This window comes from Eptesicus fuscus, chromosome 5 (assembly GCF_027574615.1).
Source record: "Eptesicus fuscus isolate TK198812 chromosome 5, DD_ASM_mEF_20220401, whole genome shotgun sequence".
Classification (NCBI taxonomy): domain Eukaryota; kingdom Metazoa; phylum Chordata; class Mammalia; order Chiroptera; family Vespertilionidae; genus Eptesicus; species Eptesicus fuscus.
Window position 1 is genome coordinate 86,064,542 of NC_072477.1, and position 17,631 is coordinate 86,082,172.

The following is a 17,631-nucleotide window of genomic DNA, read 5'->3' on the forward strand; positions in this document are numbered from 1 at the left end:
GTAGGAGTCCTTTTACAAAGAGTGAGCTGCCCAACCCGCACTAGTGTGTCAATAGCAAGTCTGGACCCAGTCACCTTGAACACCGACAATGTCATAGGCAGGTTACGTTTCGTTTTGTTTTGTTTTCAAACATAGCTCTTTGTCTTCTGAAGTACAGTTTCTCCATTTGTGTTAGAACCACTACCTATTTTCAATTCTTGAGGTTTCCAGTACTTTGGCTAGAACTTAATCCAGCTTAATACCTGAAAATTTAGACAAGTGTTTTGAGTCCCTGACAGCCTAACAGAATCCTCTAAATACGTTCAGGAATCAACATTGATATTTCTAATTTTATGGCTAGTCTTGGAGGTTAGAATTTTTTTGATTTATGACTTTTATTTCAATAACAAATGTTTATGAACAGATGGTCCACGGGTTCATTAGAAAGTGGGGCCAGTCATTAACACATTTGTAGGGTTGATTTTATTTTTCTTAGACATTTTCACATGTATGTGGGTATATATGAGAACTGACAAAATTACTGCTAGAGAGAACTCCATATTCCTTTTTATTTATTAATGGCAAAGGCAGCCTGTTTTTCTCATGAGGAAGTCGCTCATGAATTTTCATTCAAAATAATAAATTAGTGTCCACACTTTAATATGTTTAGAGTGGAAAGGGATTTTACATGCAACTGTGCATATCCGAGTCCACGTCTGGAAAGCTAAATTTTATTCTTTAATGATATGATGATTGAGCAAGGTGCCACTATTGTATTTCCCTTCTGTGCTTACATGCCACATGGAGTAGAGAATGATGGGAAATTCTGATCTATTGTTAGTATTTCACTTTGGTAAAATTATTAAACTATATTTTTACAAGATTTTGTTACCACTTCCTTTAGTGTCGTTTTTGAAAACCAGAGGCAAACTTCCTTGAGCAAATACTGTGAACAGTGACTACTTAGTGAATATTTGAGGAAAGAATCAATATGCTAAAGAAGCTAGGAAAATTGGATCATTTGATAGAAGTCCCAGTATAGACAAGCTGGTATTTCAGGAACCGGTCTTGTGTTTTTGGATGTGTTGGTATGAAATGAACCATTAAGCATACAAAAGATGCATCCTTAAATGTTCCAAAATATGTATTACTGGGCCTTAGGTTAAAAAAAAACACAACCTGCCACGACTTTTTAATATTATCTTTTCTTTAACCAATAATTGCTCTATTTTGATGATTTCTTCATTTGATTGTCTCCTTTAGTGAAAATTCCTTAGTGGGCCAAGCTGAAACCTCATATATTCACACACACCTCCCATTGATTTCACTTGGGTGAAACTTTATCTTTTAAGCAAAGTTTAAGTTGAAATGTTCAGTTAATGATGCTCACTTTAAATACCAAAGGCTGAATGCATTTATGTATTCAAATACTTAGCTAGTCACACATAGCTCCCATTGGGGTTTAGATAAAGGATTATTTCTTAAACTAAACCAGCCTCACAAATAATATATTGCTATCCAATATGCAGAAAAAAATGATACTAAATAAGCTTGTTAATATTTTATTTCTGTGGTGAAAGGACCTAGAATTTTTTTTAACCTTGAAAAGGTAGAGAAAATGGTAGACAAGATGTTGGGAAATACTTTTGGCAATTACCCACAGTAGTTGACCCAATCTTAGAAATGAACATGAGAAAATTTACACACTGATTTTTCCATAGCTTTGTTCTTGTCTCTATTAAACTATATAAGACTATGGAATATATACATTATAATTTTATGTTTGTCTTAACAAAAACTGACTTTGAGTTAAAAGATTTTTCTCCTCATAACATGATTAAGCTTTTAAACCTCCTAAAATGGGAATATTATACCCACAAGAGAATGTCCAACTCTTTTATTGTGAACCCTTCAGGTATATGGCAATTTAAAGGAGAAGTATGCAAAAGAATACATTTTTTTGTGTGATGTGTTTGCTTTATAACACTTTCATAGAGTAAATATGAGTTTGCTTTGTACAATTTTGTAGAGAACATAATATATTCATAGAGTAGTGAAAGGTATGTTTTGAGACATTTTAACATGAAGGAGATTATATATTTGAGTGAATGAGTTGACATAAACCCCAGCACAATTACAAAGAAATTTTAAGAGGAAAATCCCTCCAAAAGACTAGTTCCCACTGTCATATCCCTTATAAGATTCTGAGCTATTGCCACAATTTCAATCTCCTTTCTCCCTTCTTAAAAGAGATCCTAGAGTCACCAGAAATTCAAGCAAAAAACCTAGTTGGAATTCAGCTGATAGAATCGGCATATTCTTCCAAGGGATATAGAACTGTTAACTAGTTTCATGATACCCTTGATACAGTCACTCATCTATGATCTTTTTTGCTGCTTTTTATAGTAGCTGTCACTTTTCCTGGAAGACATTGTCTTTTATAAAATCACTTGAGAAACACTTAGCATACCTTTGCAGGTAATGTAAACATAAGAAAGCAAATCACTCTTGTGTAAGAATTTTTCTGATATAATTAGCACATGAAGTTGTAGTCATTTCAGAAGGTTTCAAAAGAACCAACAAAGAAATTCTAGTAATTAACTGCAGATTTGCTATAAATGTATACATTATATTTCACTGCATTTGAAAAACTGTCAGGTCTTTTCTAAGCTGTGAATGAATGCTTGGTCAAGAATCTGAAATCAGGCACAAATGCTTTAAAAAATGTTCTTGTCTTTAGTATTTGGACTTATGAGAATTTGTTGTTTGGAAAACACCGGTGCTGATTCTACTCTAGTGAAACAAAATCACGGAACCAAAGCATTTACTGTATCCAACAAACTCAAGCCTACATATTCTCAGCTAGGATGAAGATAGACTCAAGTGGAAAAGAATGATTATAGGATCTGTGTTGGGTTTATTCACCATTTGCAGGTCTCCAGTGTAGACTATCTGAGAAGGAGCCTGAAGTGCATTTAATAAGAAGAAATGGCTTTTGTTCTGTAAGGAGAGTAATAGGAGGGAGCAGCTAAATGGATATAAAGACATGGAAAAGAGACAGTGAAAAAATTTTCTATTGTTCTGAACATTTTATCATCCCGTGAATATTTTTTCACTTGTTTAAAATCTATTTCTAAATCTTCTTTAATTTTCACTAGAGAAGAGAGGAGGATGTGAAAGGAATGTGAAGGCAACTCAGACTAACTGAGAATCTACTGCATCTAATCATTCTAAGTAAGCAAATGTGCCATTATCATAAACTGAAGGCGAAATCTCACCTTCAGAATGAGTGAAGGATCCTGTCAATGGTGCACTTGTTGTTTTGATATTGGCATTTGGGAATGAGAGACTATCATCTCTTTCACATACTGGCTCCTCTGAAGTCATTCTTGCCCTACTAAAGGATTTTGGATTCATTATCTATGTTCAGTCATCATTATTCTCCAGGTACTATGGTGAGCACTAGGGATGGAAAAAGAAATTCATCCTTTGCCCTTGAATTGTTTAGTCATAATCAAAGTTTCTTTTTGTATCATCCACATATGGAAGACGAACCAGGCTTTTTAAAAAATTGTTGATGGTATTACAGATGTCTCCCATTTTCTCCCTTTTTGTTCCCCTCCACCCAACCCCCACCCCACCCCAGGCCTTCCCCATACTAATTGTCTGTGTCCATGGGCAATGCATATATGCATATATATTCTTGGGTTAATCTCTTCCTGTCCCCGTCCTCCCCTACCCCCCAAGGTCTAAATTTTCAGAATAACAGATCTGTTGTTCTGTCCCATGCATCCATACCTCTGGACCTATTTTGTTTGTCAGTTTATTTTGTTCATTAGATTCCACATATAAGTGAGACCATGTGATATTTGTCTTTCTCTAACTGGCTTGTTTCACTTAGCATAATAATCTCCAGGTCCTTATTTTCTCTTACTGACTGATAATTTTTATAAGACACATGCTTTTCTGGTAAAGCAAGAAAAAAAAAAAAGCTTGCTTTAAGATCAGTGTTCAGGCTCTTAAACCCAGTGCTTGTTATATTCTCCCCTAATAAATTAACATTCTCTTTAAGGAAAAACTCTTGGGATAAATGCTGTTTTTCAGATGTCCTACTCTTGTTCCTTCTTTTGGATAATCATATTATCAAAAGAAGAAAAACAAAAAAAAGCATAGAGGGGCCTTATATGACCTTGTGATTCTGGGATGCAATAAGGTCCCCTGTCTTAATGTGGTCCATGGGTGCAGGCTGGCTGGATTTATTGAAATGAGTCTTGCCCTGGACATTATGAGGTTGCATCCCACATAATGCTGTGTTATCTCTTGGCTTGGTCAGGAGGTATTTCCTGACTAAAGCCTCATCTCAACTCTCACTGGTTCTGCCAACTCTCTAAGGTCTGGCTCCAGGACCCCCGCCCTTCCCTCTTTGGAGGACAATTCATTGTGCAATGCCTCTGCCAAGTTCACCAGCTGAACTTCCAGAAATCTCATGGTGGGGGGTTGGGAGGCAGAAAGGGATGAGATAACCGGGTAGCAAAAGGAGTGCTGACCAAAGATCTCTCTCTGACTGCAACATCCCCACCCAGGTTATTGTGAGGACACTGATCAAGGAGATCTCTTCCCAGACTTCCTAGCGGAAATGGGGCTGACATCCTTGCACTTTTGGCTTTCCCTTCAACCGGTCTCATAGGCATTTTTGGTAGGTCTTAGTCCAAGGGATGCGAGGACACACATCTGAGCCCATACTCCTCTTTCTTTATTTCCTTCTTATTCCTCAAGTCCACTGAGATGGAAGGGGTTGAGCTTTGTCCTTCCTTTCCCCTATCCTTTTAATATTCCTCTGAATCATAATCTCCCAATTTGGGTCGGGGAGTGGCATACCACCTTTCCCCTTTTTTTTTTGAAGGAGGGTCAGAAAAAAGTATCTTTATTCTCATGTTTAAAGTTTTTCTATGATGATGCATTAACAATACAAAAATATTTTGAATACTACAATGGTTCTTTTTTCTCAAAACTTTCTGCAACACTACACTAGAATACGTGATCTTTGGAATCTGAGAAGCCAGTGGCTAAAGTAGGAACTAAAGGCATTTGTTGAAGGGCGTATGTGGGTACAGGGGCAGCCCTTTTTCTTTGGATTCAGGCTGTGTACGGTGGGGAGGTAAAAAAGGTTAAATTAAAAAGATATTTTTAAAGGCTCAAGGTTGAAGCTTGGGTCATAAATGGGTTCAATTAGGCTGTGGTGCAAACCCAGTGTCTACCCCTAAAGGTTTTCTGGGCGTATTGTTTTGGTTGTAATAGTCCTCATTCCCACAGAACCACAGGAAATCTGAAGCTGGCCTGGTTTCAGATGAAAGGTAGACACTGGCTGTCACAAAAGGTTGCGTTTGCCCTCACCACTGCCCAAGAGGTGGATCTTTCCCTTGTTTTTATGGTTAAAATATGGGAGAGTACAAGGAGAAAGAAATGATGACCATAATTCAGGAGGAATTTCTAAATTATTGTGTCTGTCATATGAACAAATGTTTATTAGCCGTTCTTTATTAGTCACTCACAAAGTTAAGGAAGAAAGCCTGATGGTTTATTTCTCCCTGTTACAGTGGTGTTTGTTTGTTTTTTTTTAGTATTTTGAAATGTATATTTGCAGATTTCACATTTATGCTGCAAGGCCTTGCTATTCAAAGTGAGGTCCATGACCAGCAGTGTTGCCAGTTGCCAATATTTGTGAGAAATGCAGACTCTCAGGCCCACCCTGGAACCACTGAATCAGTACCAGCATTTCAACAAGCTCGTCAGCTGTGCATTATGCACATTAAAATTTGAGAAGCACTGCTCTAGGCCACCTTAGCCTTACTGAAGATTTTGACTACATCAGCTGTACCCATCATCAGCATTAAGTAAACATTTATTAATCAGTTCTGCGTGTTAGCTAATAACGGATGATTCCTGCCCTTGGGTACTTACAGTCCTAATCAAGGATCTTTATAATTATGGTAAAGCAATTAAAGTAAAATAGTCAACTCTAAGTCTAGTCCTCCATCACCAGACACACCTTAATTTTTGACAGATGTATTAAGATTAAGTTGTAAGTTATGAAAAGTGGATGTTCATTTTCTTGGAAAGGAGTCGTTTAATATAAAGAGACAGGAACAAGGTAGTAATAAGATACTCACTAGATAAATGTAGATTCATACCTGAGGCTGCTGCTTCACTAGTAAATATTTTTTTTTTCTTTTCAATTAATTATTTTCTTCTATTTTTTAGTTTCAGGTGACATACAAGAACATATTTGTTTCTGGTGTGCAACCCAGTGATTAGACATTATATAACTTACTAAGTGATCACCCTGATAACTCTCATATCCATCTGACACCATACATAGTATTACAATATTATTGATTATATTTCCTATGCTGTATTTTACATCCATGATTATTCTGTAACTGCCAGTTTGTACTTCTTAATCCCCTCACCTTTTTCACCTAGTCCCCAAATACCCCCTCTCATCTGGCAACCATCAAAATTTTTTCTGTATCTATGAGTCTGTTTCTGTTCTGTTCCTTTATTTTGTTTTTTAGATTCAGTTTTTCATAGATATATATTTATTGCCATCTTATCATTCATATTTTTTATGTTTTCTTCCTCAAAAAGAAGACATTTTAACATTTCATGTAATACTGGTTTGGTGATGATGAAACCCTTTAGCATTTTTTTGGTCTGGGGAGCTCTTTATATGTTCTTTAATTCTAAATAATAGGTTTGCTGGGTAAAGTAATCTTGGTTGTAGGGTTCTTGATTTTCATCACTTTGAATATTTCTTGCCAATCCCTCTGGCCTGCAAAATTTCTGTTGAGAAATCAGCTGACAGTCTTATGGAAGTTCCCTTGTAGGTAGCTAACTGCTTTTTTCTTGCAGCTTTTAAGATTCTCTTTGTCTTTAACCTTTGGTATTTTAATTATGATGTGTCTTGGGTGTGGGCCTCTTTGGGTTCCTCTTGTTTGGAGTCTCTGTGCTTCCTGGACTTGTATGTCTACTTCTCTCAGCAGGTTCAGAAAGTTTTCTGTCATTATTTATTCAAATAAGTTTTAAATTCCTTTTTCTCTTTCTTCTCCTTCAGACATCCCCATGATGAGAATGTTGGTACTCTTGAAGTTGTTCCAGCGGTTTTTTATTTTTCCTCATTTTTTAAAAAATTCTTTTTTCTTTTTGCTATCCTGATCAGGTGTTTTCTGCTTCCTTATCATCCAAATCTCTGATTTGATCCACTGCTTTATCTATTCTACTGTTGATTCCCTATAATACATTATTCATATCTGACTGATACTATTTTATGTTTCCTAACTCCATTTTTATGTTTCCTATTTCTTTGTTGAAGTTCTCACTAAGTTCATCTCCCCTTCCCCTAAGTTTACTGAGCATCCTTACAACCAGTGTTTTAAACTCTGTATTTAGTAGATTGCTTGTCTCTATTTTGTTTAGTTCTTTTTCTAGAGTTTTGTTCTGTTCTTTCATTTGGAACATGTTTCTTTGTCTTCTTATTTTGGTGGCCTGCCTGGGTTTGTTCCTATATATTAGGTGGAGCTGCTATGTCTCCCAGGCTTGGTAGAGTGGCCTTATGTATTAGGTGTCCTGTAGGGCCCAATGGCACAGCCCCCCTGCCCAAGTTGGACACTCAAAGTGCGGCCCCTCAGGGGTTCTATACACCTTCCTCTCTCTTGTTGTTGAGCCTCTATTGCTGTTGGAATGTCAATGGGAGGGCTTTATCCCCAGGCCAAATGACGGGAAGGGCTGGCTGCAACCTCCTTGAAAGATCAGCTGTGCAGAGGCTGACCCCATGGAGCAGGATTTACTTCAGTGGGGCTCTGGTACCCTTGAGTGTGTCATTTGTGGAAGTGGTTGCATGGTGCTTCAACATGGTCTGAAGTTGTTCAGTGGGTGCACTGGCTCTGGGGTGTCCCGGGAGTTACAGGCAAAGGTCAGCTGCTGCCTTTGTTCTACCCCAGGCCACCAGGCATGAGCTACAAAATGATCTGCCGATGGTTGCTACTTGTACTGGGCTTGGAGATGCCCAGAAGAGGCCAAGCTGTGAAGCAAGGCCAGCTGCCACTAGTTTCTGGCCAGGGACCTCTTAGAGAGAGGTATGGGGCACATAGAGGCCAGATGCTGCTTGTTTAAGAGATTTTAGGAAAGTCTGAGGCATGAGCCAAGACAAGCCATTAATATGGAAAAGCCACTGGAAACAGTTTGGGTGGGCCCACAAGTTGGTGGGTTGGGGTCTCCAGGAATCTCCAGGGTAGTGCAAAACAGTGTGAGCCAGGTTGATGGGGACTCAGATATGGCACCGCCTGCTGGCTCTGTGGAGGAAGAGCTCTGAAGAGGAACAATGGCCTCTGTCAGCACTTCTGTCTGGAAGAAAGCTGCCCCTCCATCTCTTGCCTTGGTGCCTAACAATGTAGTCCTTCCCCATATGTCTCTGGTGCTTTTTGAGCTGCTGTCCCAGAGCTGGATCTCAGAAAAATGAGTTTGAGTAAGTCCATGCACAGGCCCTTAAAAAGGAACTCCTGGGATTCCAGCAGCCTCTGTTTCACCCAGCCATAATCGCCACTGGTTTTTACAGCCAGAAGTTACGAGGACCTCTCTTCCTGGCAGTAGAACCCCGAGCTGGAGAGCCTGGTGTGAGGATGGCACCCCTGGCTTATCAGCAGGGACCTCTGCAGCTGAAATATCCTTCCCAATTTTTATCCACTACATGTGGGTGTGGGACCAGTCTGTTCCACACCTCTGCCCCTCATACCAGTCTCAATGTGACTTCTTCTTTATATCCTTAGTTGTAGGACTTCTGTTCAGGAGGATTTCAGGCAGTTCTGAATGATGGTTGTCCTGTAGTTTAGTTGTAATTTTGATGTGGCTGTGGGAGGACATGAGTACCACATTTACCTATGCCACCATCTTGACCAGAAGCCCGGATAAGATTTTGTTCAGTTACCGTTTGACAAGACTCTAGGATTTCTTTCAGGGGGATGATTTTTTGGGGGGGAAAGACAAAGTCATAGTTTTTCATCTGCACTTTCATTTTCTGATCACAGTGTTTTAGAAGAATCTGGGCTTTACTTATTCACCGGGCTTTCAATAGAGAATCACATTAATCCTTTTAAGCTCCTTATTCTAATGATTTATTTTGTTGAAAACCATAGTGATCCTCCTTTGAATTTTAATGATTGCTGCCTATTCAAAGATTCATTGTTTTGACTTCCTGTCCTTACCTTTGTTTCCTACATGTCTGTGGGGAACACCTGTCTAATACTGGATCTGCTCCTGGTTCTCACTGGCTTACCAGAGTCACTCAAGCCTATCTCTGAGCGTTAAGCTGAAATGCTGGCTACTCATCCATGACAATAAATGTAGGATATATGTTTGCAGAGATAGGCAGATAGACAGCAGAGGAACAGATACATGATTGAGCCACTTCCCAGTGAACATTATATTTTGGATATGATAGTGAATTATGATTATTATAGAGAAAGTCATTAAATTAGTATTCTTAATCATGAATCTATTGGGATATAGTATCCATGGAAAAATCTAGCAGATGAGAAAGGGGTTTGAATTTTTAGGGTACTGTTCTTAACCAAAATTCTGGACCATGTAACCTTCAAATGGCACTGACCCACCATTTCTGAACCTGTTACCTATGCTGGTGCTTTTTTTTTTCAAGATAGTAGTCATTTCGTTCAAGTGCTGCAAATCTTCAGAAAGGGTGAGCAAATGGAAATCGCCACGATAATATGTCTCAGGTATGAACATCGAAATTACATGTTATGATTTCAAAATCTAAGAAGTGGCTATGTCACAAGCTTGAGTTCCTCTTTCACCCACTGTGTAACCACAGAGAGAATTTTCTTCCTGCTCCTTTTATAGGTATCACCCAGGAACATCATGGGTTTTCAAGAATATATTATTCTAATACAAGATTTTAACAACGACACTGTATTTATGCATCATACATGTTGTGTCTTATCTTCAGGCTTCTGGACTTTGATTCAGAATACCAGGAGCTCTGGGATTGGCTGATTGACATGGAGTCCCTCGTGATGGACAGCCACGACCTGATGATGTCAGAGGAGCAGCAGCAGCAGCTTTACAAGGTTAGCGCTCCCTTCTTGCTTTCACCTTGCTGTGGAAGATCTGATTAGCCTGACAAGCCTCGCTCTCTCAGGATATCTTTGCGTTCATTGTATGTATCATGGTGTCTATTAGAATTCTCTCCCCTGTCCCCAAACTCATTTCCATCCCCTGTGTGCTGACAGCCTGCACCGACATCATAATGGCAAGAAAGTTCCCTTTATCACATCCTATTTGGTGTAATTCTATAGAAGGACAAAGATTTATCTTCAGGATGAATAACAACAAGTGAAACTGCATTAATAAATAGAACTGAAACAAAACGAAGGGTAAATGGAATGGTCGCATTTAACAAAATGTGTTTTGATTGGAGCACTCAGGTAGATTCTATCCACCCCCCAGATCTTCCCAGAGGGGGGAAAAAAAAATGTGCCTTTAGTTTGGCTTGCTGCTTCCAGGGTGCAGGGCTTGTCCAATTTAATGTTTGTTAGTGATACATAGAGCAGACGTTGTCATTTTAAGTCAATACATTTGCGTGTGATTTAAGAAAACTGGCTTGGAACTCACATATTGATTGCGGCAATCCATCTAATAACTATCTGTATTGTTTTCCAGGTCTGCTAATTCACCCTTGGCCTAGTGTGTTTTACAAATTCCACTGAAATGGTCTTAGACGTTCTTACAAAACAACCCTGTGATTTTGACTGAAAAAATGGTTGCAAGATTCACAGTGTCTGAAAAGCTGTTGGGGAGGGTAGAGGGACTTTCCACGGAAATATCAGACTGTAGTAAATCTTCCTCATTTAGGCAATTTTTATTGGAGTAATTCTGACAGTTGTCATCCTTGAATTGCTTTGAGCATATGGCATATTTCAAAGAGCAGATTGTGAATCATAAAAAATAAAATTAATAACTAACCACAGAATCAGCAACAGTATAATGACAAGAAACAACTACCCTCTAGCTTTTTAAAATTTCTTATAGAATAAGAAGTACATTCAAGGTCAAACAAAAGTTGTCTTCTTTCTTCTTCAATCTTTATCATTTGAAATTACTGTTATTTAATATACTATTTTAACTTTTCCCTCCTCTAAAGATAAGTATTTATTTGTACTTTTTGAGGGTCTGGCCCACTTTAATTAATGTCCCCTGGGAATCATCTTGGTTAAGAGAAGATATAGCTTCTCGGGGACTCAGCAAATGGTGATATTTTACTCCCTAAAGAATTCTGTCCAACATTAATCGAGTTTGTTGACTATCAGCTATTTCCTATACGGATAGCTGTCCACATTAACAACAAAACAACCCAATATATCTTCTGGCATAACATATTTTTAAAATAACAATCTTGACCTAGTAGCCAAAGCTAGGTGATTTTACATTTTATGTCAAGATCAAGAATTACATATGAAAAATGCCTATAAACCTATGTTAATTTGTGATGCAAAAATATTTTTTATTCCTAAGGCTTAAGATTAAAAATTGAGTCAAACAGGAAAAGATAATATAAAAGTTACCTAATCGTAAGCTGTTATCTCAGATTTTATTACACTCATGCTGCCAAATAACATTTTTTTCTTCCTGATGCATTTTGTATTTTGCACATAAACCACTATTTATTTCAGAAACAGTGCTATTCTTTGTCAGAATCACATCCATATAATTTACATCACAATTAATAGGAAATCACTGAACAAAATGTGCAGTCTTCTTTTTCTTGTGGTTTCCTTCTAAGTGTTCTGCCTGAGAATTCTCATTTTGGCATATTGAAGGCCATTGTTCCACCCACTCAGTACTTCTGGGTTGTAGTATTTTTCCAAACGTTTTCCTACTGGGGTTCTTTATTTGTGACTCATGTCTAGTCATCATTTTTTTTTTTTTTTTTTTTTTTTTTTTTGCTTTTAGGTGTTCAACATATCTAAGTTTATGAGACTAGCACTAACTTTGCATTTGGCTTATAAGCAATATTAAAGGTTGAATTGGAAACCAAGGGCAAATGATACAGGTTTGTAGAGTTTCTCTTTATAGATTCCAGAGGTTTGGAAACTTGCAAAGCAATCCTGAGGATATTGACTAAGGACTAATTTACAACTTGGGGTGGCTTCTGCATTAGAAAAACTGATGAAGGAGAATTAATTTCAGGTCTTTGCCGAGAATTCCCATTTCTATGCCCCATCCCTCTGTTCTAATCTGCTTTTTCAGCAATCAACTGAACTGAAGCCTCGGGGGAGGGAGATGGGGCCTGTTGCTCAGAGACTCCTGAAAGCGCATAGCTTTCAATTGGTCCCCAGGCCTCGCTAGCTTTCGGTACTGTTGAGACTACCTTAGTCATTTTTAATCTTTGAATTTGTTGGCCCTGAAAGATGCCAGTCATTTATTATTCTTTCTTATTGTTTTTTTGGGACAAAACAAGTTTGTGTTAGTTTGTGGGATTATCTCTTTTACTCTTTATTTTCCCCATCATTGTGGCAACTCAACAGGACACCCAACCCCATTTCACAGCATTTCCAATGCATCTCAAACTTATCTATATCATCTTCATTTCTTAAAACACCAGTATAACACCAAGAACAATGCCTTGCACTTGTATTCTCTATGTTGTTAAGTAAAGCACCTTATACAGTTATTGAGCTAACGGTATTGAGTTAAAGAATTAAGGGTAGGAATGGAGTTTATGATTCCTGGTATTATTGCAAAGAATGAGGGTGAAACTTTTAAGGGAGACCTTTCGCTGAGTGTTGGTAGAATCTCAGGAACTACAGACCAGGCAGAATCATTATTCCTTTTATCATAGAATTTGAAACCTTTGTTTTCCTCTCTCTAAGGGGCTTTCTATATTTCATCACTCAACTCCTTACCAATAGTCATGCCCAGACCCAATTTATGCATTGTACCATCCAGGTTGCTCCGCAAAGTTCACATTTAGAAATGTTGGGTTAGAGAAAATATCATCAGATGGTGCTCAGTGAAAGTGAAGATTTTTAGGCACTACCTTCTTAAGTTTAGGTACTAACTTCCTGGCTTGACCTACTTGTTTTATATTCTGGTCTCTGCTGGAAAACCATCTGACCTTAACTCCTAGACACGGAACTGCAAATAAATACCCTGACTGTTCATTCAGCAGACCTCCTGAGTGGGGCACCTGCTATGATATCTTGGTTACCCCAAACAAGCAAAGTATCCAAGGAATTCATGCAGGAAAAGAATTTGATTTAACCAGCCAAGATCACATTCATACAACGTGATGTAATTTAGAACCTTAATATTACAATGGGCTCTAAAGTGGATTTTTTGTTTAAACCATTTTTTGTTATTTTCAGATTGTGAAAAATTTAAGACCATTTTCTTTCTAACTAATTTTAAACGGCAGGGTCCTAAGAGCAACCTGGTTCTTATTATAAACTAGTCACTCTCTTAAATATACTTTCTTTTTCAGAGACAGTGCGCCATACTCTCAAAATCTCTCCTCCCCCTCCTCCCCCACTTCTCTATCTTGTCACCAACCTCTGAATTGGGACCTTCTGGACCTATTTTTAATAAACATCGGCAGTATCGTCAGCCTGGGAAACACAAATGTAGTTTTTTCTCCTTTTTGTTTCTTCCTTGATATGAAAATCATCTCCAAGGAGAATTTGCTCCCGCTCCCTCACTTTCTTTCTCTTCATTCCTCCTACCTTTTTAAGTAGGACAATTTAATTTGTCAAAAGTAACCAGTGTGATTTTGAAAGTTCAGCTCCTATTTGTACTAGAGTTACGAAGCCAGAATTCACAATCACAGGGAGCTGTCACTCTACTGGGCTGTATGTGCATTAACTATTAATGGAGCAATATTTAAAACCCACTTGCAAAAGAAAAGCTCTGTGGTTGTTGTTTTTTTTTTTTTTTTTCTTTTCGTTTTTCATTTCCACAGATCAAAGGTGGCATTATTCTTGGGCTCAGGGAAGTTCAAGACTTCCTCCCCGTCCTATACATGTCCTAGGCGGAGGGGCCTGGAAGCATTTCCTTAGGCTGCTGCTGCCACGCTGCCCTCCTGGCAGAGCCGCGGACTCTGGCGTGCTGGGAAGACTGCCTGTCAGGGCTCCTCACCTGCCACAAAGCACTGCCCTTCTCTGTCACGTACCAGCAGAGATGGCAATGCCCCTAGCCATCCTGGATGGGTGTGGGGTTCCAGAGTCCAAGAATTAGTTTCAAGGGCCAAATTTAGAAGTTGCAGTCTGCTGATTATTGTTCTAAATGAACAAGGGCTGTTTTCAGACAGTAAGAAGCTCACTGACATAGCATATTTATGGATTTGTTTCTTGAGTGAATGGTTTAGCTCTTCCTCATTAATGAAATATTGGGTTATATGGTTTCTAAGGGGTTAAAAGTAACCCTTTCAGCTTGAAAATAATATGAAATTAGTAGCCACCTTAACTAATAATACCTGCATACTTTCAAGGAACTTACACTGAGGATTTTGTATTTAATTTTGAGAGTTAGTTATTCATATAATTCTGTTTTCATGGGGAAAATGCAAATATCCTCTATCTTTCTCCATTGATATCAGTATTATACAAATATGTCCTGTGTATAAAAGGAAAAGAACTACTCATTTCACATAATACAGTGCTCTCTATAGATTACTTGCATATTTACTCTGCTGTGAATTTGAGGTTATTTATGAGAATTCACAGGAAAATAATACAAATACTTTAAAGTGTAAATATAAATTAAAACTGGGGAAAATACACTGAGATTAGAGTCTGTTTCTATAAGAAGAGTTAATATGTAGGCACATACACTGTAAGGTTCTACATAGTTACTGAAGATAACCTCAACATTTTATTCTGGGTTTTCGGTAGTGAAAACAAAGAGGGAAATGTGCTTAATTGCAAAATTTTCATTTTTCCAAGGAAAAGTCACATGCTTCTGAAGAAATTAAGTTTATTTTGATACTTAGATACAAAAACATTTTCTTTTAGGATTTTTTAATAAGGGGTTAGGATGGTATGATAGAGAAATGTCTAACCACAGTATTTCTTTTTCTTTTCTTTTCTTTCTTTTTTTTTTTTTTTTTTTTGAGGAAGAGCTCACTTTATTACAAGTAAATTTTAAACATAACGTTTCTAACAAATGAATAATTATTTTTCTCTGACTGTGTTGCCAGGTATGTTTAAAGACTTGGAGCAAAGCTCTCAGCCAAAGGTGGCTCCTCTTGATGATAGCTTGGCCGGGGAGGATAATAAGAGAGATACCAATATTACATATTGGGAAAGAAGAGGATATTAGGAAAGTAAGAGAGAATTATAAGCATCAAAGAGAATGGAAAGCAGTTGAAATTAGGTTAATACAAAGTTAACCAAACAAAAAAGGGTAAAGGAGTAAGTGAAAATCATGGATAGGTAGATGAATGAATAGATAAGAATACACTAAAACACAAACAATAAAAAGAAAGTAAACAATGAAAGAATTATTTCAGAAAAAATAAACAAGAGAAAGGGATAAGTTTTAAAGGAGAAAATGGTACTTTGGAGAATTTGGGTGTGTATTTAAAGACAAGCATTATGACTTTTAAAAGAAACATATGCATGGAATAGGATTAGAAATTCTGAGGAATAAGAAATGTAGTGTAAGAGAAGAAAAATGTGATCTAGTCGACTTGTTATTTTGTAACTATCGATGCCAAAATAATGTTGTCACAGTTATGAACCAATCATAGAAAACAGATTAATCGTGCTATCCCTATATTTTATAAATTCACAAATTTCAACCCTCTATAATAGTTCCTTGATTTTGTTCTGGACAATTTCTAAGTAGTTTCAGATGTGGCTGGATACCTTTATGATTGAACTTGCACTCCTAAAAGTGTAACACTAGGCTCGCTCCTAAGTCCAGGTTATAGTAGCTAGGCTTGAAATAGAAGGAAATCCACTACCTTAAAAAATAATTTCACATGTTGGTATATAGAGTAGAAGTAGTATACTTCAAAAAAATTAAATTCTGTTAATTAGGCCTTAGGTTGGAATTTCAGTACCAAAATTTCCTACCTTAATTGTTCAAAATGAAACAAATTACTAGTTATTGAAGCAGTCAAGGTAAAAATATTACAGATATATCAGGCACAAGAACCTAATGATAATTTTTTACCTCTTTCCCAGTAGATTAATTGTAGAGCCTAATTGTACATTAGATTAAAACTCCATTAAGATAAGAAGAATATGCTTAAAATCATTGTATTTCAAATAACATTATCTAGTCATTTTTAAAGTGATCGGAATGGGAAAAATCTAGGCTGTCTCTACTGGTATCTACAAATAAATTTGTTGTTCCATTTTTATTGAAATTCAACAAGTCCTTAGATTAACTGTCATAGTAATTTGAGCTTTGATGAATCAGTGTTTGCTATGAATATTTGAATATATATTTTTTTCTTCTTTTGAGAGAGAGGCAAAACTGATCTTGAAAATGTTTAGGAGAAGAAAAAGTATATGGCTATGGCTTCTGAACAATATATGAGACATTGTTCAGGCGGGAGCTTATAATTTCTATTTGAATCAAAGAAGTCGGGGGGTGGTGATGTAAAGAGAATAGCACACCAAGTAATAGTTGGCTGTGTGTGCAGAGGGGCAAGGAAGGGAAGCCCCGCCAGCAGTTTCTGTCCCTGACGGGTGAGCTACTGTCCGGAAGGTGCGCTGGCTCTCTGGGCAGCCTCTGCTGTATTATCCTTGCTTCTCCCTCTCCCTGGCAGGCAGCTCTGGCCTAGAGTGGATCAAACAAGCCGTGGGGAAAGTTCCCCTCATTTGCATCACTTCTAGACAGCCCTGTCGTACTCTTTGCTGACAGGAAATCACTGTCTTTGTCACCTTTTCTCAGGGCCCTCCTTTTGGCAGAGATGGGCCATGTGACCGCACTTCCTCACAACAACAGGCTGGCCGGACTCAATGGCATGTTTTCCTCAGCGCTGAACGGGGTAGAGGAGTCAGGGGGAAATGACTACATTCATTTCAGAGTGAAAAGATAATTAACACGTGAAGGACTAATGCTACAAACTATGGAATTATCATTCAAATGGAAGTTAATTTATCAAAAACTTGTGAATATCACCCCCAATGCAACTGTTTAAAAAATAAATAAACCTTGAACAGTAAGAGCTGGGACAAGGAAGAAGACACGAGAGAGGGGCTTTGGGTGAGAGGGTGGGAGAAAGGCAGAGGGAAATCGTTGCAAGCATTAACTGTGTTTGAAAAAGCAACTTAAATAGGCTAAAACTTCAACATTTGGGACGCTGGAGCATATAAACCGCTTACTTAGATGATATGAATAGGACACTGGCAAACAAAAGCAGCAGTGTGCTCCTAGAAAACTGTGCTTAGAGGAGTTTCCTTGGCAACAGAAATGCAGTTCCAAAAGTAGACAGAACTTTCCTCAGAAAACATACTATTAATAACAACCTTCCGGAACAACTTGGAACAATTTGACGACTTGGCAATAATGATGCCAAGTGTTCTGCAAATTAATCTAACACATAATAGTTATGTTTCCCTTGCCCGTAAT

The 17,631-nt window shown here is 37.8% G+C and overlaps 1 protein-coding gene across 1 annotated transcript in view; it reads left to right on the forward strand.

Moving 5' to 3' along the window:
- AKAP6 (A-kinase anchoring protein 6) overlaps positions 1-17,631 on the forward strand; it is a 370,843-nt gene that overhangs the window by 246,648 nt on the left and 106,564 nt on the right. Inside the window, exon 8 of the mRNA XM_008157188.3 lies at positions 10,001-10,121. Coding sequence (XP_008155410.2) covers positions 10,001-10,121 — 121 coding nt within the window. The remainder of the gene's footprint in view (positions 1-10,000; positions 10,122-17,631) is intronic.